The sequence below is a fragment of the Caloenas nicobarica genome, chromosome 7 (assembly GCF_036013445.1).
Source record: "Caloenas nicobarica isolate bCalNic1 chromosome 7, bCalNic1.hap1, whole genome shotgun sequence".
Classification (NCBI taxonomy): Eukaryota; Metazoa; Chordata; class Aves; order Columbiformes; family Columbidae; genus Caloenas; species Caloenas nicobarica.
Genome location: NC_088251.1, coordinates 27948054 through 27975435, shown reverse-complemented (window position 1 = coordinate 27975435; position 27382 = coordinate 27948054). Strand labels below are relative to the sequence as shown.

The following is a 27382-nucleotide window of genomic DNA, read 5'->3' as shown; positions in this document are numbered from 1 at the left end:
GGCGGCCGTTTCCGCGTTACACCCCGTGGCAGTTGCCATCACGGGCTGCTGAGCGCGCTGCGGGTCAACGCCAGCCGAGAGCGGCCCCGGGCAGCCTGGCAGCGCTCGCTCCCGTGCCTGGGGTCAGATCGGGCCGCCTCCCGGCACGGCCGAGCTGCCCTGCCCTGCCCTGCGCACGTTACGGGCGGCCTGGGGTGCCGCGGGGGTGAACCAGCCCGCGCAGACGGGCGCTCCCCGGCGGATCTGCGCGTCGCTCGCGGCCAGTCACCTCCGGGTGCGCGTGTCACGCTCCTCACGCCAGCCCTCGGCCACGTGCTTCGCGCCTTCCCCGGCTGCACCACAGCCCAACGTGCCTCCCGGGGCCGCGCGCAGGGCGGGGGGCGAGGGCACCCCCGGCACCCCCGGGCCGCAGCGGCGCGCGGGGCGCCCGTGCCCCGGGGCGAGCAGCTGCCGCGCGGCCCCGCCCCGCCCCGCTCCGCTCGCGCCGCTCTAACGGCCGCCCGGCAACGGCCCCGCGCGGCGGGGTGGGGAGAGAGCCGCTCCCGGCGCGCGGGCAGGCCCGGCCCCGCCCCGGGGGCGGTGGGGGGCGGCCGGTGCCCGCCCCTTTAAGGGCCGCGGCGGGGCGGCCCGCCCGCTCATTTCCTAGCGCACAGGAAGTGGGGCCGCGGCTCCGCGGCGGGTGAGTACGGCCGCCCCGCACCCCCGCGGGTCCTCTCGCTCCCCGGCTCCCTCGCCCCGCTCCCCTCCCCGGCTCGCTGCGCTCCTCACCCGCCTCCACGGTCCTTCACCCGGCCGCGGCCCGCTAAGGGGGCTGGCTCGCGGCCGCCTCCCTGCCGCCGGGTGCCGGTGCCCAGCAGCGCCCCGGGAGCCCGTCCGGGTGGCGGCATCGCGGCGGGTCCGTCCCCGTGTCCCGGCCGGGAGCCCGGGGCGCAGGCCGGGCCCGGCTGGCGGAGCGAGCCGGGGGGGCCAGCAGCTGGGAGCCCCCGGGGCTGCGCTGCTCCGCGTCCTCCTCGCGGCGGGCCCTGCACACCGCACTCGGGTTTTATCTTACGGGGCCCTGCACACCGCACTCGGGTTTTATCTTACCCCCGTTTCAAGAATAAAATTCATTTCTCTGCCTCCTCGCGGTTGCGTTTCCACTGTATTAACCAGCGCTAAATGCGCTGGCGAGTGCGTTTTTGGAGATGCGCATATCTGGAGACAGATTGGAGATGCGGTGAGGTTTAACATCTCCGGGAAAGCGTCGTTGCTGAACTCCCCCATCGCCTTGCCACTGGTGTCTTTGGAGATGGTGCGAAGCTGCCTGGTCAGAATGTTATCTCCTTGTTTCAGTGCTTGGGTTGCATAGGGATGGAGTTTTTAACTTGCCCAAACAGCTCGAAAGCTCAAGCCCTTCCACCAACACTCCTCCAGTTTCCCCAAACTAGAGGAAATGATGCTAAGATGGCACTTAATTGTTTTCAGTGGGATATTTAGGCTCGTTTAACTATGGTTTACATCTTGTCCTTTGTGTCAGCCAGATTCTTGCTTAGTAAATTCTGTGCTCTTGTAAACTGTGGAAGTTGGAACATTTTGATATTGAACATCAAAAATAAAATTGTATCATTGTTATCAGTCTGTTAATCCTGAAATTAACTAATTTATTGGAGGAATACTAAAGCAGAAACAGCAGGGTTGCAATTCGCAGGACAGTTTTTAAAGCTGAGTATACAAAAAGTTAAACTTGATACTGCATATTTTCAGTAAAGTATAATCCAGATCTACTTAATTAATATTCACTTTATTCTGCGGTTTTGTAGTTTCTTTGTGGTTTCTTTTTTCTTCTTCAAGTCCCTGTATCAGGTGGAAATTGAGACACTGATCTCTTCTACTAAGCTTGTAGATGGTGGATAAGGACCAAGTGTATTTTGTTGCTCTGATGGGTGACTCAGAAGGGCTGCAAAACAGAGTGAGGTTGTATTAAGGCGGTGTGAATATCCCTCAGGCTAAGGTCTTAGAGTAAAAATTCTTGTTTCTCTCTTTTTGTGTGTGTGTGTGTTGGAGACTGTCAGTGCCAGGGCCTGTAAGACTATTTCTTCTTTTCCAGCTTGCACTAGGTGAAAATCCCTATCCTGCTTCAGTGTGTTTGAAGGAAACTTCTGGCTTCCTTTTATTTATTAGCTAGATAGTGAGTCCCCAAACACTGTCAAAGGTGGTGGCTTGGAAGTGTTCCCAGCAACTGTCAGTGGAGGTAGATACTTTTTGTGGATGAAGTGTTAGCTGTGGGCCCCAATTATACCCTGAGGCTTTTATGGGAGACTCTTTGCCAGTAAGTTCTTATCATAAGTATCAGGAGACCCACACTGAAGTGTTGCTACAGTACTGCTGTCCTAAACCATCGGTAAGCTGAGAATGGAAGGAAGGACAATGATTTTTGAAGTACAAGACTGTATGGCACAAATAGAAATTGTTTAGCTTTTCTGTTCCTGGAGGAAACCCATGAAAACTTCGGTGTAATTAAGATCAGTTGATCATGAATAGTTCTTTCCCTTCTTGATCCCATGACTTTGTTTCAGTATCTTGCTCAGGCTTAGAGGGAGAAGAAAATAAAAATAAAATAAAAAAACCCCAGCAAAACAAAAGAAACAGAAAACCCCGAACTTTATTGTTAAGGCTGCTGCATCATGGTAGAAGTTGCACCAAGTTATTCTTGAATTTAAATTCTTTGCTTTTAAGTTCCAGCCCTGGGATATGCGTCTCCCAAGTTAGTGAGAAACAGCATCTGAGGGCATAGTTAAATAAGTAGCTGTGGTCTGTTGCCAAGAAAACCCACAAGCATATCTGGCACAACAATTTCTACCCATGCACCATAGTCTGCTACTTTTGTACTTGCCAGAAGTGTTCTGTGGACCTCTTTGTAAAGGGATTAGCAAAATGACCTGAATTTTTAAAAGAGAAAAAAAAAAACTTTGAGGAGGGAGGCTATGAGAAATATGATGCTTTTTTTTTAACTGCAGAAAACAAATTGCACAATATTTTTCTTAACTCTGAAATGGTCTGTCATTATGAAGCAAGCTTCATGACTTGCAGTATTTTCTCTTTAAATAATGCTGAAGCAGGATCATGGAGGTGGAATGAAACTCAGGCTTTGGATTAAGATTTCGGTGACACTGGAACTGATAATGTGCTTTGCTTTCAGTTAGCTCATCTGTCTTCTATGATCTTAAAGAATCGGCCCTGCAGAATAAAAGTATGGGAAGAGATCATAATAATCTTGCTTCTGGAAAAAAAAAATAACAAATAGAGATTTCGAGCACAAGGCTTCCTTTTTTTTTTAAAAAAAAAAGTATTTTTAAAAAAGAGTTCTCAAAGGGCACAATGGAAAGAAAATGTTTCAGGAGCATAATACCTTCTGTAAAAAATAAAAAAAAATACTGTGCTTCATCTATGCAATAAATTATGTTCTTGCAAGCTTAGTGCTGGAAATGGGAAAATGAGATCGTAACTCACAATATGTTCATAAAGAAAGATAAAGCTTTTGTAAGGAAATGAGAATATAGTTTTATTTCTGAGTTATAGCTGCAGCTTATAAGAAGAATTTGCAGAAGAGTACTTCTCACTGTCTGCCAGAACAGTTTCATTGAGCGATAATTAGAAAAGCCTAGCACTCCCATTAATAGTATTATTTAGTAGAAAAATCTGAAAGTGTACAATGACTTCAATACTCTTAATTTCTTTTTTTATGAAGCTCTTTTGGAAAAAAAAAAAAACAACAACCCACATTTCTGAGGGCAGGAACAGTACTACAAATTGCAGTTGTTCTTGTCATGAGTGTCTTCTGGTGCAAAAGGAATGGGACAGGATACTGTCTGAGCCCTTTTCTAGGTGCCTCTAGCTGCTCTTTCCCCTAAGCCAGTTTAGAAACTTTTATAGTAAGGCTGCGGGTATCTTGCGTATACCTAAAAATGTAGACAGGCAAGTTAGACAGCTTAATAGTTCTTGGGTATCTTATACCTTGTTGTGAGTCTGATCTAAACTGGTGTTGCTGATGGCCACTGCTAGCTGAGAAACATTTTAAGTAAGAAAAAACAGATAATCATTGCAAACTAGATGTAGTTGCTAAAGATCAGAGGTTCAAGGGGAAAGAAAAATGAGCATTTTTCCTAATATTGGAAGATTTTGCTGCATGTGAAATTATGGCACACTAAAATACATGTGAGAAACTTGTCCTCATGCTGGGCTGGCACCAGGCTGTCCGTTCTTCTCTGTTTTGTCTGTGGTAAGGCTGGTAGGAGATGCTTGCTCCACAACAATTTCAGAATGCAGTATGGTGGGAAGAGTATCTTGGAATGGTCTCTGCTCTACCTTAGCTGTTCCTAAAGGCGTTTCCCATTAACAAACCAACTGCTCCAAAACTCATATTAACGAGTTGATAAAGCTGCCAAGCCATTGCAGGTGCTGTGAGTGCCAATGTGAGCATTGGAAAGAGCATCAATGGAATGTCAGCGTTTCAAAGCTAAGTTCGGAGCATCCAAATATGACTTGAGGAGCGGAAGCTATTGTGTGAGGAAATCTTGCATGTACTCTTCTTTTATCTAACCATTTCCTGCCACTCTTAATCATCTCCAACTGTAATCAAAAATAACCATAGTGATTGGCCTGTTTACTTATTAGTGTCTGCCTGCAGTACAAGCACCCTCCAGCATTTGGTGGTCCTGGGGAGTTCTTGGTCTGGACCCCATCTGCCTTCCCAGCCTGGAGCGGAGGTTGAACATGTCTCCTTGGTAGGTGCATTTGAGGATCTTGTTGTTGGCAGCTGTGTTGGTGGGTGACAGAAAGGGCACGTCTGCTTTTTCTTTCACCTTCTTCCTGTGTTGTATTAAACAAATCTTTCTCTGGTGGAGTGGGTGGGTGATAAAAGGCAGGTCTCTCTTGCTGTTTTTCTTGTCCATTCTTCCTTCCCTGTACTAAATGGTGCTGTTTCACTGGTGAAGCAGCTCCTGGAAGAGGATCCTTCTCCTTTATGGTACTGGGCTTTATGGTAGGGATGTCACTTAAGGCAGCTGTTTGGAAAGCCCAGATCAGCACCCAATGGCCAGCATACATGTCCTTCTGATGTGGAAGGTGAGTCTTCCCATCAGCCTCTATATTATGGCCAGAAATGACCTAGGTTGTCAATTAACACGTTACTTTGATAGATGGAGGGGTAAGAACATTTAGCACAGGGAGTCTGAGAAGCAAGTACACAGTAGGTGACTAAAGAAAAAACACACGGAACTGAAATAGTGCAGCTCTCTCGGCAATGTAGGGACGGCTGGACTGGCGTTGGGATAGGATTGGGAGCGCAGACATGCTTGGTACTTATTCTCCCAAAAGCTAATGGAACTAATTTTACTGTTCTGTGGGGTATTTTTGTTAAAGGAAACAGATATTCCAGTTGTAGAATGGAAGTGAAGTTCTTTCATGGCTAATGAATCCTCTGGAGATGGGTCCTGCCACATATTTAGTGGCTGTCACAGGCAACAGATTCCTTCTACTGAGCTGAACATAACTCAAGAATGGTTCTTATGTGTTCAAAGGTAAAACAATACAATGCAGAACTGGTAAAGGTAGGCTTAGAAATACAATACTTGCACATATTAAATATTTCCAAAGCAAAATTGCTCAACAGCTTAGGGTTTCTTTATCCCTACATAGATACCTGCTTCTTGTATTTGACAAATGAACATCAACCACAAAAGGACGTTAATGTGTCTGCAGTGTTAATCATGTTTTTTGTCGAGACAGTAGATCAGCACTTTCATAAAAGATCAAACTTGTAGGACACGTGAGTTCTTCAAAAAGTTGTATATAAAGCTAGGCTAGTTTTGTATTACTATATTAGGATTTGGAAATCAGGGTGACTGGTCCCAGATAATCTTGTAAGGAAAAAGGGCCCTGATAATTTTTCAGATGCTAGTTGCAAGAGAAGGACATGGAAGGACAGTTTCTGGCTTGCAGGTGTGTAGCTGCAGAAAGCCATGAGAGGTGCTGCTGTACAGAGGTGCGTGCTGCAAATGATGGTGTTTTGTAGATGATGTGAGTATATCCTATGACATTTAACATGTGATAGTTAATTGTAGCAAGGCAGCTAACCAGACAGATTTTCTGCTACTGCAGTGTCCCTCTCTGATGTTTGTGTATGTGTATCTTTTCTGTAGAAACAATATAACTAACACTTCAATGGCTCTTCTGGGTTGAATTTGTCCTGCTGTTGCAAGGGCAGGTGTTGAGCAGTGATGCACAGGAAGCAAATGAAGCTGGTATGGAGCACTGCTGCATTAAAGCGGTAGAAATGCATTAAAGCAGAGGAAGTGAGGTAAACGGCATCCTGGGGTGTATTAGAAGAGGAGTGGTTAGTAGGTCCAGAGAGGTTCTCCTTCCCCTCTACTCTGCCCTGGTGAGACCTCATCTGGAATATTGTGTCCAGTTCTGGGCCCCTCAGTTCAAGAAGGACAGGGATCTGCCAGAGAAAGTCCAGCGCAGGACAAAGAAGATCATTAAGGGAGTGGAGCATCTCCCTTATGAGGAAAGGCTGAGGGAGCTGGGTCTCTTTAGCTTGGAGAAGAGGAGACTGAGGGGTGACCTCATTAATATTTATAAATATATAAAGGGTGAGTGTCACGAGGATGGAGCCAGGCTCTTCTCGGTGACAACCAATGGTAAGACAAGGGGTAGTGGGTGCAAACAGGAACACAAGAGGTTCCACTTAAATTCGAGAAGAAACTTCTTCTCAGTGGGGGTGACAGAACACTGGAACAGGCTGCCCAGGGGGGTTGTGGAGTCTCCTTCTCTGGAGACATTCAAAACCCGCCTGGACGCCTTCCTGTGTAACCTCATCTGGGTGTTCCTGCTTCAGCAGGGGGATTGGACTAGATGATCTTTTGAGGTCCCTTCCAATCCCTAACATTCTGTGATTCTGTGAAATGAGCTTGTGTTTTGGAGCACGCTCTGAAAATACAAAATGCTTGTCTTGAGCACAGTCTACAATCTCTGCAATTATATGGAGGGCAAAGTCATTAGTTTCTATTAAATCTGTCCTGGAAGAGTGTTTTGGATGATAGCTTTCAGATGACTCGTGGTAGCACTTATGCTGTCTCTTAAAGGTTTCCCCAAGCAGTGATGTCAGAAAGATGCTTGTCAGCACTGTTGATGCTACTAATGGCCCTGGGGGCAGCAGATGGCTTGCACGTCTTCCTCGTGCTCTGGTAGAGTGGAAATTAAGACTACTGAGTGACAGTAGTTTATTCCATCTTCTGTGTGATCTGGGAGCTGCTGATATGCATAGAAGTCTTCTGAAGAAGAGAGGAACAATTTGCAAAGTAGGAGGAAGAGAGTATCAATTGCAGTTGGTGCCAGCTGGACAGAGACTGGTGTGACTGGTGTGCCTGCCTGCTCCCAGCACAGTCTGGAAGCCATGCTCCGGGAAGGCGGCTGTACAAGGCAAACTCTGCCTCAGCATTCTGTGTTTGGAACATGCCTGAATTTTATCATCCAAAATGCTGTGTTAGATTCTGCGATTAAGTGATACTAAGACTTGTTTCTTTAATTTGTGGGGTTTGGGGTTTTTTGTTTGTTTTGGGTTTTTTGGTTTTGTTTTTCAGATTTCAGATGTAATCCAATGACCAATATTTTTGCAATACCCTTTCAGAGTTGCATTTTAGTTGTGTAAGGTCTTTGAGCCTCTGTTAGTGTTTTACCTAGCTAGTTGGAGAGGTAGAAATGTGATGGTCAACTGTCTAAAGGGACAAGAGGAGAAAGTAACAAAACTTTAAATCAATGATGAAGTAGCGTAACAGAAGTTGCTACCAGTAAGACCATGTGTTAAATGTGGCACTTCAAATAAATAGTTTGCAACAAGGGACTGTGGTGGCAACCTATATTTCCCTGCTGTGAAGCAAAACTAACAAAAAAAAAAAGAGAGGAATATGAGCGCAATGGAAGAATGGCACAAGGAACCTGCAAAAACTCGGAGGTTTACAGAAGCTCCTGGCTTTTCTCTCCTCCAAATCATCTTCAGGGCTTGAAAAACAGAACAAAGGGAGATGGAGCAGGGTAATGTGAAGAGCTGAGTATCTGGTGTTTCTGTTTTTCATAGTAGCATCTTTTTCTATGCAAGGCAACTTTTAAAAAAGCAAAACAAAAAAACACACAAAACCCCCTCAAAACAAATAAAAAACCCAAACAAAACCCCCCACGAATATCAAGACAGATAGTTCTGTCAAGCATGTAGATTCTCTGCTTCCAGTGGAGCCTGCTGTTGCTAATCCTTTGAATGTAAGTTAATACTTAGTTACAATGTTAATTTGAAAAATTACAGATGACATAAGTGCATCTAGCTGTTCTTCTGGAATGCACCAAATGTTTCGCAGTCGTTTGGCATCCAGCTTTCACTTCTGGTGACATATTCATGGCTATTTGTTGTGCTGAAAGCAGAACCTAAACTACTATGCTGATTTTTAGCCATTCTAAAAGTATTTGTATGTTGTGTTACTCCTGCCATCTTAGATTCATGGACTGAAGAATAGGAAACTAAGCCCGGTTTTGAATACCACATGTGAACTTAAGCTTCCCAATTATGTTTATGTAAGAAAAACTTTGGGGCGATTGATTTTCAAAGCAGCATTTTTTCTCAGGATTTCTGTATCAAGTTGTATTGTAAACTGGTTTTAGATATTGTAAAACTCTCAAGCCAAACTATCAGTTGGACAAAATGCACAGAAATGTCTTCCAGTGGTTGCTTCAGGAGTTTTATTGTTCTTCAAACTTGCAATGAAGAGCTTTCTATGCAAATATTACTTGGTCCAGGGTATCCCCCACAAAATTAAGCAGTATTTGAAAACATTGCTGTGGTAGTACTTGGTGCACAGTTGTCCTATTAAGTGTTTTTATGAAATTTAAATCAATTGCCTTTTATGTTTCTGCTTTTGAGGCTGATATTAGTAGAAGTCTGAAAGTCTTTTTAAGAAAGTCAAGTGCATTTGAGAATTTAACTTTTCACTACTTTCACTTCTACTGCTACATCTTCATCATAACCTGGATTTTTACGTCCTTTAAAACAATATAGCTCTTACCATTTAAAAATTATAGCAAATGCCACCAATTGGGTAAGGCTGCTTGGGTGGTGTGCATTGGACTGAGAACCCACCTTGCTGCCATGGTACAGTTGCCCATATAATTTATGCAGTCCCTGACAGAGAATGTTATTAATATGGGTATTGCAAAGCATGTGTTAAAAGTAGGTCAGATTCCTGCCTAATGTTCATGTGAAAAATAACATTGCTTATGAGATGTTAGGAATATCAGTAGGAAATACTTCCCTGATAATTCTACTAAGGCACTTGTGTGCCTGTTTCTAGGTTGAACTTTGCGCTTATTTTGCTACTATATTGGATACTAATCATATAATAGTGCTGTTCCTTTAATTCTCTTACAATTAGGAGAAGAGAACTTGCTTCTCTAAGTCTGGATGTTGTGGGGTTCTTGCCAGATTTAAAAAGGGGAAAAGTGCCTATAGCAGTGCAAAAACAGAGAAGCTAAATAGTATAAACTATAGAAAAGGTGTGTAAAATACAGAAGTTTATTTATCTTACAAAAGCTGAAAGTAGTGAGTCTTTCAGGATAGCTATTCAATAAAAATAATTTTTAAATAAGCAAGCAAACAAACAAAAACATTTTCAGGTAGTCTTACATAGGACATTTTACCTAGCTTCTTTCTTCCCACGCAGATGCCTCTATTCATAAAAACAGTAAAGCGACTATGAGTTGATTTTTATTTCTGGGCCTTATCTGAAATGGGATAATACTGATCAGTGTAGTTGAAGTGTAGGAGGTTGGGTTTCAAGATCCAATTTCAGTTCAGCAGTTTCCAGACAAATGGGCTTTCTCTGAATTCACTGAAGCCAAAGCAGGGCTTGTATTCATAAGCTCATTGCTTACTTTGGATTAGGTATAAAGTAAATAATACGAATAATGTTGTTCTTTCATTTGTTCACTTAACTATGTAATGGATTTGGTTTCGTGTAGGAACAAGTGCCAGGCTAGACGACCGTTTGCTTGCTTCTCTTAACTTCTGGGAGATAAAACCACTTCAGCCAAAAGCCGTTTTTTTCCTTGTCACTTCACAATAGATTATGTAATAATTGCATTTAAACTGTTAAACAGTAGTTAACGTTCATTTGAGCATGACAGCGTGACTGCTTTTTCCAGGGACAGTTATGGCAAAAGCATCACCATTTCTAGGTTGTTGGATATCACCTTCTGCTTGCTTTCACTGCTACATTAGCTGTAGCACTGATAATGGAGAGAATAAACCCCATATTATTTCCTGTTCTGTTGGCTTGGCGTGCTGACCGGTCTTTTAGTCATGTTCGTGGGGTGGGGAAGGAGTATGTGGTGCAGGGGCAGGATGGGTCCTTCACATGGCCCTGATCATCTGTGTTGCTCTTGTAAAAACACGCCAGTGAACTTGTTGAAACTGAGGCAGAAATTTCAAGAGAGGCTTTGGGAAGGATGTAAAGAGCAAGACCTGCTAGATTGTTCTTCATAGGCTAAACCAAAGTAGACTTGATCTTACAATGGTTGAACTCCACTATTAAAATGAAACCCTACTCTTTTTTTCTATGTTTTCTTCTTTAAGAAGGTTAGTATAGAGTGTACTGCTTCAGTTGCATCTCCTGAAAAGATGCAATTAATAAACAGGATCAAAGCCTGGAAAAAGACAGAATTTTCATATCAATAAAGCCTCTCACTGGTGTTGAGAGTGAGTTGATCTATTGCATGAAACAGGGGAGACAGGAAGCCCTGTATATTTTCCCCAGGTACTGGAGTCTGTAATGTGACAGTGGAAACTTGTGGAGGGTTAGCCTTGGTTTTATTTTGGAGCACAGCACTTCTGCTGGCCAAAAAAACCCCACCACCCACTAATGTTGCTTTTGTAAAATAAACTATTTGCATAGGGGTTATTTTTTGAGTAATAAATCTTGTGATTGTTGTCACCCATCACTGAAGTAACTTTTTCCTGCAGATTCCCATGCCCCGGTGTACTACAATTACTGCTATGATCCTTATGCCAAAGGCATGGATTTTTTTTTTTTCATCTCATTTAGGAACTAAACAAATGGCTGAAGTTACCTATTGCAGATATGCTTATGCACTTCATAATTCATAACAAGCTGTGCATAATGTGCACAGTACTTCTTGTGTTGAGTGTGTTGGGGTTTTTTTTGTAGTTGTTTTGGCATTTGTTTGGGTTTGTGGGGTTGTTTTGTTCCCATGTCTTCAATTAAATATGAAGTAAGATCCTCAGTGATCAGTATATAGTCATCGTGGTGCCCCTGCCTCTCCCTGTGGGACTCTGGGTTGGCAGTGTTTACCTATGGGAGTTTATAACAAAGTTAACAGAGGGAGACAAAAATGCCCAAACCTGTGAGTGAGTAGGAGCAATGCTAAATTGATAGTTCAGTGTTATCCTGGGTTGTTGAGTGATGAGCAGCTGTGTGAGACTGGCTGCAGGAACACAGATGATTGCATATCCCATATTGCTTTGAGTTTGCTGCGTGACTGATGGGCATGAGCTTATCTTGTTTTATTTTGTGGGTTGTTTTTTGGGTGTTTTTTGTTTTAACTTTTGGACTTCTGGTTTAGATCTGTAATGTCTGGAAGAATAACTTGCTATACAAATTGCACTGTCCTGTTTGTGGAGAGCTGGTGGGTGCTTTTACAGGTTTTGCCCTATACAATATTGTCCCTCTGAGCATGCCAAGGTAGCATGCCATGTGATGGGAATGCTGGGAATGTAGAGGAGGACACAAGGAAATTTTGATGAAAGTAAGAGGCAGCTGGAAGAAAAACTTGCTTTAGTGTCTGTCAGATAATGTGAGTAGCAAAGCTGAAGATCTGTGCTTACAAACTGAACTTGCATGTTGTGGTGAATTGGAACAGTGTATATAATTGGAAAGCTCTAGCCTTTCAAAAATTTGAAAATAAGCTGCTGCTTGTGCCTGATGTGGTTGATTAACCGGGGGGCAGCAGTTGCTATGTGTATAAGCACAGCTTTCAAATTCTTCAGAATTTGTTATTAAATGGATAAGGTCTAAAATATTTTGTGATTATTTTCACTTTCTTGCTGATTTTCCTGAATGTAATTCCATAAATTGGTAGTAGCTTTCATCTTCTGTCTTGTCCAGTGCGGGGGGTGTGTGTGCACATGTGTTCGGGAGGCAGAACTGTAGCTGAAAACAAATCAGATGGTGGAATTATGATAAATCTATGTTGTTTGTTGTCAGTCCAGTGAGGGTGAGATACTAAAGATTAGTTCTCTGTAGAACGTGAGAGCTATGGCCCTTAACTCTTATCTTGGATACTTTTCCTCTTCTTTGCTCTTCCCTTTCTATTAACCTTCCCAAGTGCAGAAAAATCTGACTGGTACTCATTTGACTAGAATTGTATAATAAAGCCCTTAACAAATTTGTGTCTTTTCTGAAGCTATAACTCAGCAGACTGTCTTAAGCAGAGATGATGTGTTTCTGCATACTCAAGGTACGGTTTGAGGTTTCTCACTCAAGGGTGTATGCAAAGGTTGTCCCTGACAGCAAAGTCAGCCAACTTGCTTTGTGTTGCTTTCAGCAAATGAGAAAATAACTGTGCGCGCGATGTTTCTCTAATGTTCACAAGCAATTCTGTTTTCAGTGACACTCTTCTTCAGAATAAGATGGAGTATTCAAGGCATGATATTGGACATTGTTTTCTTGCCAAGGAGAGAAGTATGTGTGTACGGAGGGGGTTGAGACAGTGAATATCTGTGGCATCTGGATGAAATTATGAACAATAAAATAACTATGAAAATCAGCTGGAATTTCATAAGCAGCGAAACTATGACCATCTAGGGCATGCTGAATGAAAAAGACATGTCTAAAGTAGAATGTACTAAAACGAGGAATGTCCGTATGGTCTGGCATGAAGTGAGTGCATACTGAATTAGGTCACTGCTGAAAGTGTGAATGTTTCCCTTCTTTAGAAACATGTACTCATCCTTTGCAACAAGAAACCAAAACAGAATGCTAATACAATAAAACCAAATTTAAAAGCATTTTCAATTAGCATGCTGGTCTATTCCCTTGTCCTTAGAGAATCAATGAGCTCTTTTGTAAGGAACAGAAACATTTCCATAGTTGAATATACATAAGGCCCTGGAAATGCAGAATGAATAACAACCAGTTGCTTCTGTAAAACTTACAAGTCTTTATAAGCATTGTATAAGCTTCAGATGTCTCATTCTGTGGACATAATAGAGACTATGGCAATAAAGTGAAATATCAGCATGCGCAATTTAAAGCTTTGGAACTCAATCTTTAAAAATACTGAAATGCTGATGCCAGAGACTTCTGTGTGATTACTTATTTCCAGGTAAACTCATTGTTCTTTTTTATAAACTTTAGAATGTACTATGCGACACTAAATTAATTTTCCTTTTGTGATTATTGTGATCCTGTGTGCTTTTGCTAATTCTGGCGTTTCACAGTCTGCTTTCTCCAGTAATCATCTTCTACAGCCTGGGAGTAGTTGCTGGAATTCCTAAAATAGTGCTGTTTCAGACCTAATTCATATCAAATTTGAGTCGTAAATATGCAAAACTAGTGCTTTCCTGAAAAGAGAGGATAGTGAAAATAGAGGACTTGTAAACCCTCCTTTTCTGATGGGATGAGAACTAAGGTTCTTTCTGGCTTCACTCACTCCTTGAAGGATGCAAGATGAAATGCATCTGACTCCTTTATGATGACTCTTCTCAGCAGAAGTAATGCTGGGGGAGGGTAAAAAAAAAAATGATGTCCAGACTGGCTCAGTCCTCATTGCTTTAAGCAAACTGAGTTACCCCTTCAGGTCTCCATGTGCAATTTAAAATTTAAATGTTGTTTAACATGTCTGGTTGTACAAACTTTCCTTACCTTTAAAGGCCACAGGGAAGCTGTCTTAGGGAAAAAATGGCTTTATGGTGTCGCATTAAAACTGTCAAAGATAAATAGACAAAGCCTATCTCTGTGCAAAAAGGCTGTCTTGCTAATAAGATTGTCACTAGCTCACTAAAAAAGGGTTTCAAGTAATGAAGGAATAATTAGAGCCTAGGAGGAAAAGAACCAGTGAGCTCTCTTGCTTCAGAAATGGCTCATTGTTTCTCTTCCTGGAGCACCCTTAAGGCAGTGCCCCACACACCAGCCCTCTGCTGTTAACAGGTAAAGTGACAGCAGAAAGGCTCAGAAATCTATAGTTAGTTATTTATAATCTTTTGTTCTTGTCTTGGTGATGCGGTGCAAATGGTGAGTCCCTGGGGAGGCATGCTGACTTTCTTAATCCATGCTTACCATCATGGTGTACATTTGGCCATGGTTAGGAAGGTTATTAAGAACAGAGTTGTTCTTTCATTGCTGCCTACTGTTGTCTGAGGGAATCTTAATCTACTGGTACATTGTGTCATCTTGACACATCAGGAAGTCTGTTGTCACTTACTTCTAAGATGTCAGTGAGACACAGGGCAATTTATTGGTAGAGCAAGAATTGAGTAAAGGCCTGCTAGGCTAATGTCCCAGCTTCAGGGGTATCTATTTTTTGCCTAAAGCAAATTCAATATCAATTGTTTAAAGCCCATGGTGGTAGGAGGCTGCCTAATTTAGGTGGCTTTAAGTTAGCCAGATTTGGTTCATCACTGAACCTCTGTGTTTTGCAGTTGCCTGCACTGCCCATTTTCAAGCTGTGCCATGGTAGCCCAAATAATCTATTAAGACAGACTTAACTATAAATATTAGCTCCTGCTTTCTAGTACATGCTTTCATTTTCTTTAACTATCCTGTAACAGTGAGGAGAAAGGTGAAGGAAGAATACAAAGCTTTCTTCATGTCCTGCTGACAGCTTTGTTTCCTACCCTGTCCCCAGTACTAAAAGCATTTCTTCATAACCTGAAAAGCTGATTTCTGTAGTGATAGTGTAGCTGCGTTTGTGTATACAGTGATGCAAAAATGTTGCTGTTCTTGACAGCAGTAATAACGCTGCAGTGAAAAATAGTTGGGACTGAATTTGTCAATGTTTTATGCAAGTCAGGTAGTTTGATCGTTTTTTCGATGTGCCTTATCTGAACTAAATGTGCCAGCTTCTGCATGAAGTGGCATTAGTACAGTCTAGCATTTTTCTAGGTTTAAAGAAACATATGGTTCTTTGTTATTAATCATGGCTTCACCTCTTGAGGTCTAACAGAACAAGAATTCAGCAAGAAATGTAAAAAACCATCATATAGGCAAATTTGCACTAAAGAAAGCTTGGGATGATATTACATCATTTCTGTGAACTGGTTTTATCCTGTAGATTTTTTCTTCTGTTTCCCTTGATTTACCACATCTGGACCCTGGTCAGTAGTCTGAGGATACATCTGGTGCTGATCGCTCTTCATAGGCATTTAACTTGCATTTATATAATGTTGTGTTTGTGCAGTGAGGAGTGACTAACTTCTGTCTCATTTGGACTTAAAAAGATGTCATCTAGAGTTCAGCTGATAAAGCTGTTACTTATTTTGTACCAAAGTGTCCAGTAGCTTTATGTGAGTTCAAAAAGCTTCAGTTTCAGATAACAATTGCCTTTAAGCTGCTGTATTAAGAATTTCTACATAATGGGTCTAATTTATTCATGAACAGAGTCATAGGCAGGGACTTCAGCACTCGAAGAACTAATAACTGCTCCAAGCAGTCCTGTGGTCTTCAGCCAGACAACTCCAAGCTGTGCAACTCTTGCAAAACTTAGTGCGTATGACGTGCATGCAAATTTAAGATCAGCTGTCACAGGCATTCGTGTTGGTGGTAAGAATAAATTACTTAATCTTTCAGGCCTTGTTATTGGAGCTTTCTCACAAATGAGGATGCTGAATATCACGATACCTGCATACTGATGCATGATAAAGCTCTTGCTAAAGCATCCTGATGCTGGAAGCCAAATGGGAAGGGAGAAATACTGCAAGGATATAACTGAGGAGAAACATAGCAAGGTGCCTGTTGTAAATGCGTGGAGTGCATCATGATACCGTGACTTATTTGCAAGGATGGAGGAAGATGGGGCAGGTGGCTGCTGGCAGTGTTAGATGACAATCTGTCCAGCCCATGTATAAGGAGTATTGGAGTGGGTAATTTTTTTCTAATCTCATGACTGAAACGAAACTGAAGTTACTCAAGTTCCAGAACTTCTTCCATAACAATAATTACACAGCACAGTAGAAATGGATGTAGAGCTAATAGATCCTTGGGTAAATTTTAATGAGCTTCACTTATTTTCTACAATCAAGTTTTAAATGCAAGTATTTTATTAATGTTAGAAAGTAAACTAACATGCATTGAACTTACTTCTTAGCTCTTTATGCTGTCATTGAAGAGGCCTGTAAACTGTTTAGTTGACTGTCATTGCTGAGTAGGGTTTTTGGTCTCCCCCACTTGCCTAAGTGTTCTTTTTCCCTGGTCTTCTGAGCTGGTTTGGTCAGCGGTGTAAGAGGGTAACTTGTACAAACAGTCGGCACCTCTTCATGCTAGCCTAACCAAATCAAAAGGTGGAAATGGATAGTCTGAGGGTCCCTCTCATTAATCAGGAGTTGGGGTTTGAATTTAAATTGGTTTAATTTGACCTATTCTGAAATGCTGTTTCTGTGAACTTTGATATTTAAATCTGTAACACTTTATTCATAAGTGAATAATTATTCCCTAAAAGATATTCACTTAAAGTAAAAACAAATGGAAACGCAAGCTGCTGCTGCTTCAAATTGGATTTTTTTCTTTTTTTTTAGTTTAGAGGAGTAGGAAGGGCATAGCTTTTGTTGGTGGTGTTTTCCTCCCACAGAGGAAAACCAACCAAACAAACAAAAGAAAAAAACCACCAAAACCAAGAGGGAACAGGGGAGTTAAAACAAATAAAACTTGATGAGACTGGAAAAACCCTTGCTGTTTTGCTAGCTATGTGAAAAATGTATTTCATTAGGCTGTCCATATTGCTATTTTTCAGACACTATGTCAAAGGGAGTTGCTGATGGGTAATGCAATGGAACGAAATAATGTTTTCTCTTCTTTTCCCACCACTTTCCTGAGCAGTCTTTTCCATCCGTGTGTTACAACTTTGTTCATGTATATTTCAAATGACCAGCTGCTTTCTAGATCTAATATGCACCTTTCTTTTAATTTTAGGTTCTGTCTTCATTTCGCTGACTCAAACCACAGATTCCAAGGAAAGGAGGGGAAATGGAACAAAATACTCAAGTGCCAGAGGAAAAGCCACACTAGCCAATGAAAATTGCTGTTACTAAACTGTAGACTGCTCTCACACATAGTGGGGGGAAAAAAAATGTTGTTGATTCAAAGCTTATAAAATTACTTTTGCAGACTTTCCTCACCGAACTTCAAATAGGCTAAAACCCACCAACTAGGGTTGAATTAGGAAATGGAAATATGACTCCTTGCTGGTGTCTTCCATCTTCCTCCCCCTCTGCAGAATTTCTTGTTTGGAGTAGAAAATCCTGAACAAATTGTATGGCGTCAACCAAACTTGCAGTTGATAGTTATGGATGACATAGGAACTTCAGATTTAGGTCTCTGTAATGACACCTGATTAAGGCAGAGGTTGAAAACTGCTCATTAGCTACTTTATCGAAACTTGTAGTAAATATTATGGTCATGCTTTCTCTCTCTTTTTAAGATTTGAACTCTGGGGTGATGTTCCCTGGAAGGCATGAGCAGATAAGTCATCTTTTTGGATTGGAAACGGAAACAATATCAGAATGCCCAGGAGAGGCTTAGTAATTCAAGCCAGGACTCGTTGGCTGTTAGTGGGCCTTGCTTTACTGTTCAGTTTAGTCTTGCTCATGTATTTGCTCGAGTGTGCTCCACAAACCGATGGCAATGGATCTCTACCTGGTGTTGTAGGTGAAAACATGGGTAAAGAATACTACCAAGCTCTCTTGCAGGAACAAGAAGAGCATTACCAAAACCGAGCTACCAGTCTGAAACGTCAGATTGCGCAGTTAAAGCAAGAGCTTCAGGAAATGAGTGATAAATTGAAATCCCTGCAGGAAAAAAAGAGCCCCAAGGTCAATGGCGTGAACTACCAAGGCACCAAAGAGCAAGCATCCAATGATCTCCTAGAGTTTCTTCATTCCCAGATTGACAAAGCTGAGGTGAGCATGGGAGCCAAACTGCCTAGTGAATATGGCGTCATTCCTTTTGAAAGCTTTACGTCCATGAAAGTATTCCAGTTGGAAATGGGGCTCACTCGGCATCCGGAAGAGAAACCGGTTAGAAAGGATAAACGAGATGAATTGGTGGAAGTTATTGAGGCTGGCCTAGAAGTTATCAATAATCCAGATGAAGAAGATGGACAAGATGAAGATGATGGAGTAGGAGAGAGGCAGCTGTATAGTGAAAATGATTTCATAGAAGGTATGTTCCTTATGTGCTTTCTAGCCCATTAACAGAATGTCACTAACAGGCATTTAATGGTGTTTGTGTGTTTAGGGGTTTTTACCTACTTGAACAGTAATTACAAATTAAGAACCTTTATTTCTAATGATGGGAATATTAACTGCTTCATTATGTTGTGTTTGGAGTAGGAAGCCAACCCATTTCAGAAGAAGAGCTCACCACAAGTGGTTGTGGGAAGCTGTATCTGCTTAAAATACTGAGGCATTCCTAACTAATTGTAGCTGAAGTCAGCGTGATCCAACTGCTTATGGTACTAAACTGAAAGACTTCCAGTGAAACTTGGTGGCAGCGGGGGAGAGAAATTGATTCATCTCTTGTTCCAGCATAGTTAAACAATTAAGTATGAAGCTACAGAGTTTTTCTTTGCTCATCTCTATGCTACTTTTAGTTAATATTCAGGGTTTTGACTCTCTTGGAGTTGGCATATTTACATTAGAGGGAGAGCATTGGTAGGCTACTGTGTTTTGGTCATGCCAGCTGAAGAACTTGGTGTCCTGAACAGACCCTTCATGGTATTACTAGTTATGGGATCTGCTAAGATGTGCAACCTTGAACTGTTCCCTTGTTTTTGCTTCAGTTCTCTCTCAGTGCAAGTTGAATTACCAAACACATATTATTATAAAAGCAAATATAGCAGCTATGCTTTCAACACTTAGTGACACCCTTAGGGTGTAATGCTTATGGAGATAAGTATTATCAAAAACTGCCCTAGAACCTCGCTTTTGTATTTATAGTATTAAATACAATTCATACTGCCATAAAAAAGAGTTGGACCATGTTATAAGATTGTTACTGTAGAAGGGATTATGAATCGCAGCAGTACTGATGTCTGCTCTGTTAAGCAAACATGCTGGAGAAAGGTACCATTGGCCTTGAAATAATCAGTTCTTTCAGTCTAAGATGATGTAATTTGTCTGTAGTGCAAAAAGTCTTTGCTTTTAACAGCTACTGTGTTTAAAGTTTAATGTAATTGCTGCTCTTCAATCCAGAAGATGGGGCAGGGTGTAGAATCCACTCAATTGTGTGGTATAGCACAGCCAGTGTAGTGTTAGGCTCTTTGTACAGTTTTCACTGAAAACCATATGATTTTTGTCTGGAGGCAGTCATTCTTGCAGCCTTTTAATTGTTTTCTTTTTAGATTAACTGTGCAGTTGCTTTTCCTTTGCTATTTTGGATACTGCTTATACTCCAGTGGACTGGGTTTTTTTTTTACCATTACTGGAATAGCTGTTTATTTTTCTCAGTGTACTGCCTTTAACGACTGCAGACCTCCAGGAAAGCAAGCAGCTTGTGGACCTTAGAACAATACTGCGTACCTCTTTGCTGTTCACACCAGTATATTGATAATTGCTTTTGGAAATAAAACTGATTTCGTTTTACTGTAAAGGCATACAGGAACTATAGAAAAAGAAAAGTATTTTTATGCTGTAGGTCATATGGATGCGTTGGCAACTAGCTGTGGTGATATTAAGCAGTGTCTTTTTTCACACAAAAGTTGTGGCTTGTGTTGCTATTCTGTGTTTTTGTATGTGCAAATATTTCTGCTAATTGACACTGGGACAGCAAAAGAAAGGCTGCTTCTGAATATTTAACACCTTTTCTTTCCTATTGTTTCAGAACTTAGAGGTGAGAAATTGAACTAGCAGTAGCGGTACCTGCAGGTCCCCATCCTGCAGCCCTGTCACTGGGCTCTACCTCTGTTGTCAGTTTGTACATCCTCTTTTGATGGAGTTTGTACATCCTCTTTTGATGGAAGTCCAGTTTGGAAACCTGATGCCTTTCCATTTACAAAATACTGTGCCCTTAAGCTATCATAAGCTGATGGGTTCAAGTTTCATGGCAGACTTGGTGGATCTGCTGGAGTCACAGCAGGTCCTGTAACTGTCCTAAGAGCACAACTAAATTGTTGCTGGATCATTGCTCATTTAGAGAAACAGTTTGTTAAAGTCAGCTTGAACTAAAACAAATCATTTAGGTTCTGTATCCTCCTCAGTTGCTAATAGATTATTTTGTAATAAGTGATTTTAGAACGAAGACTAGAGTTTTATGTAGTTAGAAACAGGAGGCTGAGGAACTCAGTGTGTAGATTTTTTTTTTTCTTTATTCTTGGGCAAAAGAGAAAACATGATACTGCATTAGTTAATATATGACCATCATATTTTATGCTTGATGTAGATAAAATTTTGCTTTTGTTCTGACTTCCAGGAGTTTTTTTCTCAAAACTAGTTCATATCTATCTACAAAATCTTGCCCACAAAACTGTGCCACAAGTACAAGCTAAACTAGACAGACATTTTTATACTAGAAGTGTTCTAGCTTCCTATCACAGCAGGGTAAATTTTCATGTAGGTAGATGTTTGGTTCCGGGAATTATTTCAGCTGTTCTCCTAGACTTAAGAAATACTAGACTAAATGTCGAGCTATGTAATCTTTTGTGGTATGTACTTCCAGGGGTATTAGTAAATCCTTAGAGAATTTTGTGGCTGTTTAAATACGTTTAGAATCTCCTTTCTTATAGACAATTTCACCTAATGCTATCTCTTAATCTCCACTGAATACATCTGAAGTTCTTCCCCAGCATTTACATTGCCTATGACCAGTCAGTGAAATATCACTATCTTGATTTGTGGAAGCATCAAGGTTTTTTTTCCTATCGTATTTTAGGATTTATCTATATTGGAGTCGCTTGTGACAACAAAGACTAACAAGATGAATTTTAAAGTAATCTGCCTTCTGCCTATTTATATTTGTCTATTTTATAAATAAACATTTCCTAAGTAAACTTTCCTGAAAGAGTACACTTGGTTACTCAATAATACACAGTAATCTGAATCTGCCACTTTTTGTTACTCTAGCACTGCATAGGCAAAAAAAATTGAAAATACATGCTGATGAGTGCTTTCTTGTTGCTGCTCTTTTTTTTTTTTTTTCCTGTATGCTTTCAATTCAACTGTTCATGCAGCTCCTTTGCTGCATGCTCAGCTTATGTGGTCTCTACATGAAGATATTCTGACTTCTACTAGTGGTGCAAGGAAGCTGTAACTATAGTAGGGAGCAACCTGTTCAAGTGTTATCCAAACTGATACTATTTTTCTAGTGTTGCGAGACAAAGTAATGATCCCAATCTGTTTTGGAGTTGTGATTAGGCAGAGCTGCTGCAGCCATATTGTGGCTATTGTCAGGTTTTGAGAAATAACACCAAGTGAAAAAAAGGTTTGCAAGTATGCATTGCAACTACAAAGATACTTTCTGAAAGCTCCATATTATTTTTCATAAGGCTCAATTAACTCGCTCTGCTGATGAAGAGAAAACTAGCAAGTTTCTTAGGACTGTAGGGCTCCATTTGCTGCATTGTTATCTTTTTTGTTTTGCTGCAACCCAGAATGAATCTTCCAGAAATCTAATAGTAACGGAACAAAAATCTGACCTTAATGTTGTGTTCTGCAGTTGCTGTTTGAGAAACACTTTGAAGTTTTTTTTCTTAATTTTTCCGTTAGATTTAAGCATATGAGAAACAGGAGTATGCTATTCCCCTTGGATGAAGAGCATCCCTTGAGAGGATAAAAGTTGCGATATTACATTTCACAAATGAAGGGATCTAGGATTACAAACAATGAATCTAGTTGCCGAATTGGGCATTCTAAGCCCTGGACTAAAAATAAATTTCTTTGAGATCAGTGTTTGATAATATTGGGAAACAGAGCATCAGATGGGAAGAGCATAATAGTACTATCTCTGTCTATCCCCTTTCTTCAGAAGCCTGTGATATTAAGTCTTGAATAGTGATGCAAAACTCATTGAAGAGCCTTCAAGGACATCTGTACTTAACTGTCAGTGTAACTGGTTTATTTGGGTTACATTTATCAGCGTAATGGGTTTCTTTTATCAAGAGATTAAAAGCTCTTCCATTGGATAGACATTTAAAATTAACCTTTGGAAAGCAGAGGCATTAGCATATTTTCAGAAGTTAATTATCAGTTAGTTAATCTCTAATAAAGGTCTTGTTATTGAATTGAAGTGCTGCTGTTTGGGTCCATTTCTCTTGCTTGTGTTTCCAGTTCGAACTGGGCAAAGGCCAGAAACTGTCTTTAGGTCTGCATCCCAAGGGAAGACTCCCCACCCATTCTTGGCATGTAAAAATCATTTATCCCAATGCTGGAGGCTCAAAGTCAAAACTCTTCCAGAGTCCTTGCCATCTACAAAACAGTGTGGACTGTTTGTCATGCACACCCCCTCTTTACTGTGTCCTGCATGAGACCAGAAACTGGCCAGTGTCCTGGGAACTTCAATGGAGAATTTTAATACACAAAAAGAAAAGGACATATGTCTTAAATTCCATAGTCCAAACATTTTTCTTGGTAGTTGTAAAATGAGTAATAGTATTCAAAGCAATACAGGAACAGCTTTTTGGCTTTGACACTAATTGATCCCTGCTATTCCTAGTTTCTTCTCTCTTTTTTTTTTTTTTTTTTTTGTGAGAGATAGAACTTCTGCAAGGGGAGTAAAGCTTCATGAACCAGGAATAACAGCTGATAAATTATTTCTGTTGCTTTTTACCTCTTTGCTTATAGACCTCTGTTTTGGATGGTAGCCAGTCTATGCTAGTTGGAAGGTGCAATACCAGTTTTCATTCCATGAGTCAGTCCAAGTGTTAAAAACCTGAATACACTAAGTAGTAAAACAGATGTGGGTTCTTTTTTGGCTGTTCTCAATTCTGGTTTCTGTGTATAGAAGCTTTAATCCCATAAAAGTATTCAAATTAGATCACCTATGGAGGTTAGCTCATAGCAGGAACAACTCAAGGAGCACAAACTTACTGTTTAAAAGAAGTGTGGCACTGGCAGATTGTTGAGATTCAAAAGTTTGGAATCTTATGTTCCAGCAACTGAATGTTGGTGAGGCATTACTCAAATTCAGGCTTGCATGTTAAGGTCTTTATGAAGTTACAGCAGCGGGGTTTTTTGCAGTTACTTTAATCTAGAAATTTTTATTCTTTACCACAGCCTTCTGTTGTAGACTGACATCTAAGCTTATTCTTTGATTAAAGGTAAGCAACTGACAATTGTGACATGCTTTTAAAAAACTTCACATATATTGTAAGTGGTATTTTCATCTGTAAACAGGTATTGGATACTAGAGAATGGAATATATCATACAATACTGAATGTTAATTTATGCAGGGGTACTGGCACAAGGTATTTTCTATGTATCACGTGAGGGCATGGTGTGCAAACACTGTAGTGCAGCAGCTGCTCCCATAACCAAGAAGCTGTTATCAATCTACAGTGCTGAACTACACAGCACAAAGGGTTGGAGTGAAAAGGATTGAGAGGGATTTAAGATCTTTTTCTGCTTCTAACAGTCAGCACTGTGGACTCTCATTGTTTGACTGAGACACTCTTTTCAGTACTTGTAATTAATACTGATTTGAAACTGTCATGCTTTTTCTGAGTGTTAAAGTGTGGTGTGTATTTTGTGCAGCTCTGTGTTCACAAAGGAATTAATGTTTCTATTTCTTAAAAGAGCGCATTGCAAAACTTTGTTCAAAGGGTAAAGTAGCATTTAAGTTGAAACGTTAGATTCAGTCACTATTAACTTAAGAGTGTGATGGCACCAGCTTGTTCTCCTATCCTCTGTCTCCCCCAGACCCTGTGTGGTGGTCATCCATGTTTGCTGTCAGGTCTGCTAATGCACATGCCCACAAGAAATTGCTGAAGATTGGAGGAGAACTGGGCAGGGAGCTTGCTGTAAAAGAGAGGCTGTTGGGCAGATACAGGACAAGGCAGAAGGAGGGGATGTCAGTGAATGAAACTGGATTTGGTTTGTGGAGGGTAGATGGAGCAGAGGAACATGGAGGGAGTTAGGTAGATTTTGGGAAGAGGATTCTTTGTAAGGGAAGCTTGACATATAGAGGAAAAAAGTTGGGGCAAGGTGGTGTACACACCTGTAAGCTGTAAGATCACTTCTAATTCCCAAGACAGACAAATTCAAGGTGCTCTTGAGGGCTGCTCCCTTCACATATCTTGAGGCTTCCTGATTTCAGTTGCTAAAAAGACAGTAACAAAAAGGACACTATCAATACTGAGCACGAGGCAACCCTCGGCGTAACCAGGACAGTTCATCTATCTCATTCCCTGCCACTTTCTTTCTGAGTGGGAGGCTGGGAGAGGATTTCAGAAGTGGAGCTACAGGAGCTGCCCTGGGGGCTGGCTGGCAGGAGAAGAGGTAGTTCAGCCCATCTGAGTGAAGGGAAGCAGACTAGTCGCATGTGGAGGCAGGTGTGTTCATCACACTTTGGGATATGCAGCTGTTCATATCAATCTCAATGTCCTGGCTGGCCAGCACAACTGAATGTTGTTTGGTTTATAGTGTAGCTTATGCTTCTTCACTGTAATATACCTTTTCCTTGTGGGGGAGAAAGGAGAGCTGAGATGGGATGAACATAGAGCAGTTCTGTTGGGGTATCATTCCTGTCATCAATTCATACTCTCAGGATAACCAACATGCAGCTCAGTTCAGTCAAAGCCACAGGTGAGTCTTGGTCTTTTCCTTTGTGGTGTAAAATTAGGTTATTGCCTTGCTTCCTTATTGGTCCTTAAATGAAAGTGATCAGCTAACTTAAATGTTTGTTCTGAATGGGATAGATTTCCCTACTCATTGGGAGTAAAATGTCTCTAAATAGATAATCCGGTTTATAGAGAACTGGTATTGTTTTCTCAGTGTTATGGCTATGTAGAAAACTTCTGCTTATGTCCTCAGAGGACCACAGCTACAGTAAAATGCTGCTTTCCTTATTTATGGGATAGAAGGCACCGTAGCTAGTGGTCAGCAGTGAAAAGAGTTTATAAGCATTCCAGCACTTATTGCATGGATTTTTTAATTTAGATATCACATTTCAGATTTTACAAGCTTTGTGAAGCAAGTTATTGTGTCATTTGTTCTGCCCACAGCTTGTGTCGTGTTGATTGCTGGCCAGATTATCTCAGCTTTTACTGTGGGTTAGCTCAGGGGAAGATCTTTACTGAAGGGCTTAAGAACAGGCAGTATTAGATTTCAGCCATCCTTTTCCATAGTGAATAGCTGAATTCTCTTTTTGTTGGGAAGACCCAACTTTAATTCTGCCTGAGAAGCTGATGTATACCATAAAACCTATCTTAAGAAGCAGGGGAAACTGGAGGTTGAGATTGTTTTTCAGTTATGGTCTAAGAGGGTAGGAGGGTGATTGTGGTAGGTGGTGGTGGTTTGTGAGGTTTTTTGTTTGTTTTTAGGAAAAACCCAGAAACTTTTGCCCCAGAGCTTTATTTTTCACTTATTTATAGCTCTCAGGAAAAACAGTGTTTCTGAAATACAATTGCTGGCATCTTTGACTTTACAAATTACTTGTGTGACTTATTCTTCAGGTTACTATCGTACAGAAAGAGATAAAGGGACACAGTATGAGCTGTTTTATAAGAAGATGGATGGCATGGAATACAGGCATGTCACCTTGTTCCGACCTTTTGGACCCCTCATGAAAGTGAAGAGTGAAACGGTCGATATTTCTAGATCAATCATTAACATTATTGTCCCTCTTGCTGGAAGAACTGAGGCATTTGCACAATTTATGCAAAACTTTAGGTAGGTGCATGAGATTATATAGTGAGCTATATTGCTGATTTTCAGTATTTTGTTTCCTTTTTGAGATGAATTTCTGTTGTAGTGGATTTGTGACAGAAATAATGATTCCAAGATTGTGTGCAACTGCCTTAGGATGTTTGTAATTGAACCTATTGTATGGAGAAAATACTCCTTCTAAAAGGATTTAAGAGATTCTCAAACTGCACAAAACCCCCTTTTAAACCAAGTGCCAGGGCCACTGTGAACCTGGATGCAGGTGATCTTGAACATCATTTCTGTATTTACGTCCGTTTTTGAGCTCCTGTTTATAAAATAAGGTGTTGGAATGAGACACACAGTATTGGAACCTTCTGATTCAAGTTGGAAAGACGGGGAAAGAAGAGGGAAAACCTTTTTTTCTTTGTTTTCTATAGAAGCTAGTTGAAGTCTGACCAGAATACTTAGATCTGCTAATACTTTTAGATGTAATAGCTTTTAAGTACCTGAAGCTTCTGTTGTGTTGCAAGTAATTGTTAATATCAGCTTATGTTTGTGCCTATAGGGATGTGTGTATTCATCAGGATAAGCGTGTTCACCTCACAGTGGTGTATTTTGGACAAGATGGGCTATCAGACGTAAAAAGCATCCTAGAATCTGTGGCTAGGTAAGTGTGTCAATCCAGTGTCAGTTAATACCAACAATATTGATTGGCACTTAATGTTTTTTAAAAATAATAATTTTATTGTCCATTACATGTTAATAGGAAAAGAACGATTCATTTACAACACATTATTTTTTGGTTGGCATTTTACAGCTTAAGTTGCAAAAGTCTCCTGAAAACTACTAAAATTCAAGTTATAAGCCAAAAAAGACTAACAGTATTGGCTTTGAGGTTTCTATCTGACAGTCCAGTAAGCAACAGGGGTGAGTTTTACAGTGAATTTTCAGTCGTGCTAGCATATTGATCAGAATTAAAGTTCTTTGGATATGGGATGTGCATTTTGATAGTTCTTTCACTGGAGCTCTTGTACTCATCCCTCAGCTGGGAGCCTGTTACCCTCCTTAGCCAAAGACGAACTGGGCCCCTGAGTATCCCTGTCTTGCAGCGCAGCCAAGGCTCTGCTCAGTGAAGGCATTAAGCACAGGCTATTTTGTCACTGGCGTTAAATGTGATGGTGAGTTGGCCTGGCATGCACAGACATCTAGGAAGGGAGGAATGCTTCTGCCTTCCTCCCTCTGAGCCTCCCTGGCACCCAGCTTGCCGAGCGTGG

The 27382-nt window shown here is 41.1% G+C and overlaps 1 protein-coding gene across 3 annotated transcripts in view; it reads left to right on the top strand.

Annotated features, from left to right (window-relative positions):
• The first annotated feature begins 586 nt into the window (after positions 1 to 586).
• Positions 587 to 27382, top strand: part of CSGALNACT2 (chondroitin sulfate N-acetylgalactosaminyltransferase 2) — a 33690-nt gene continuing 6894 nt past the window's right edge. For all 3 annotated transcript variants that reach the window (XR_010606487.1, XM_065639412.1, XM_065639413.1), the window contains exons 1-4: positions 587 to 679; positions 17226 to 18473; positions 25916 to 26132; positions 26674 to 26775. Coding sequence is in view for 2 of the 3 variants with exons in the window: in XM_065639412.1 (XP_065495484.1) it covers positions 17816 to 18473; positions 25916 to 26132; positions 26674 to 26775 (977 nt within the window). In the remaining variant the exon portion in view is untranslated. The remainder of the gene's footprint in view (positions 680 to 17225; positions 18474 to 25915; positions 26133 to 26673; positions 26776 to 27382) is intronic.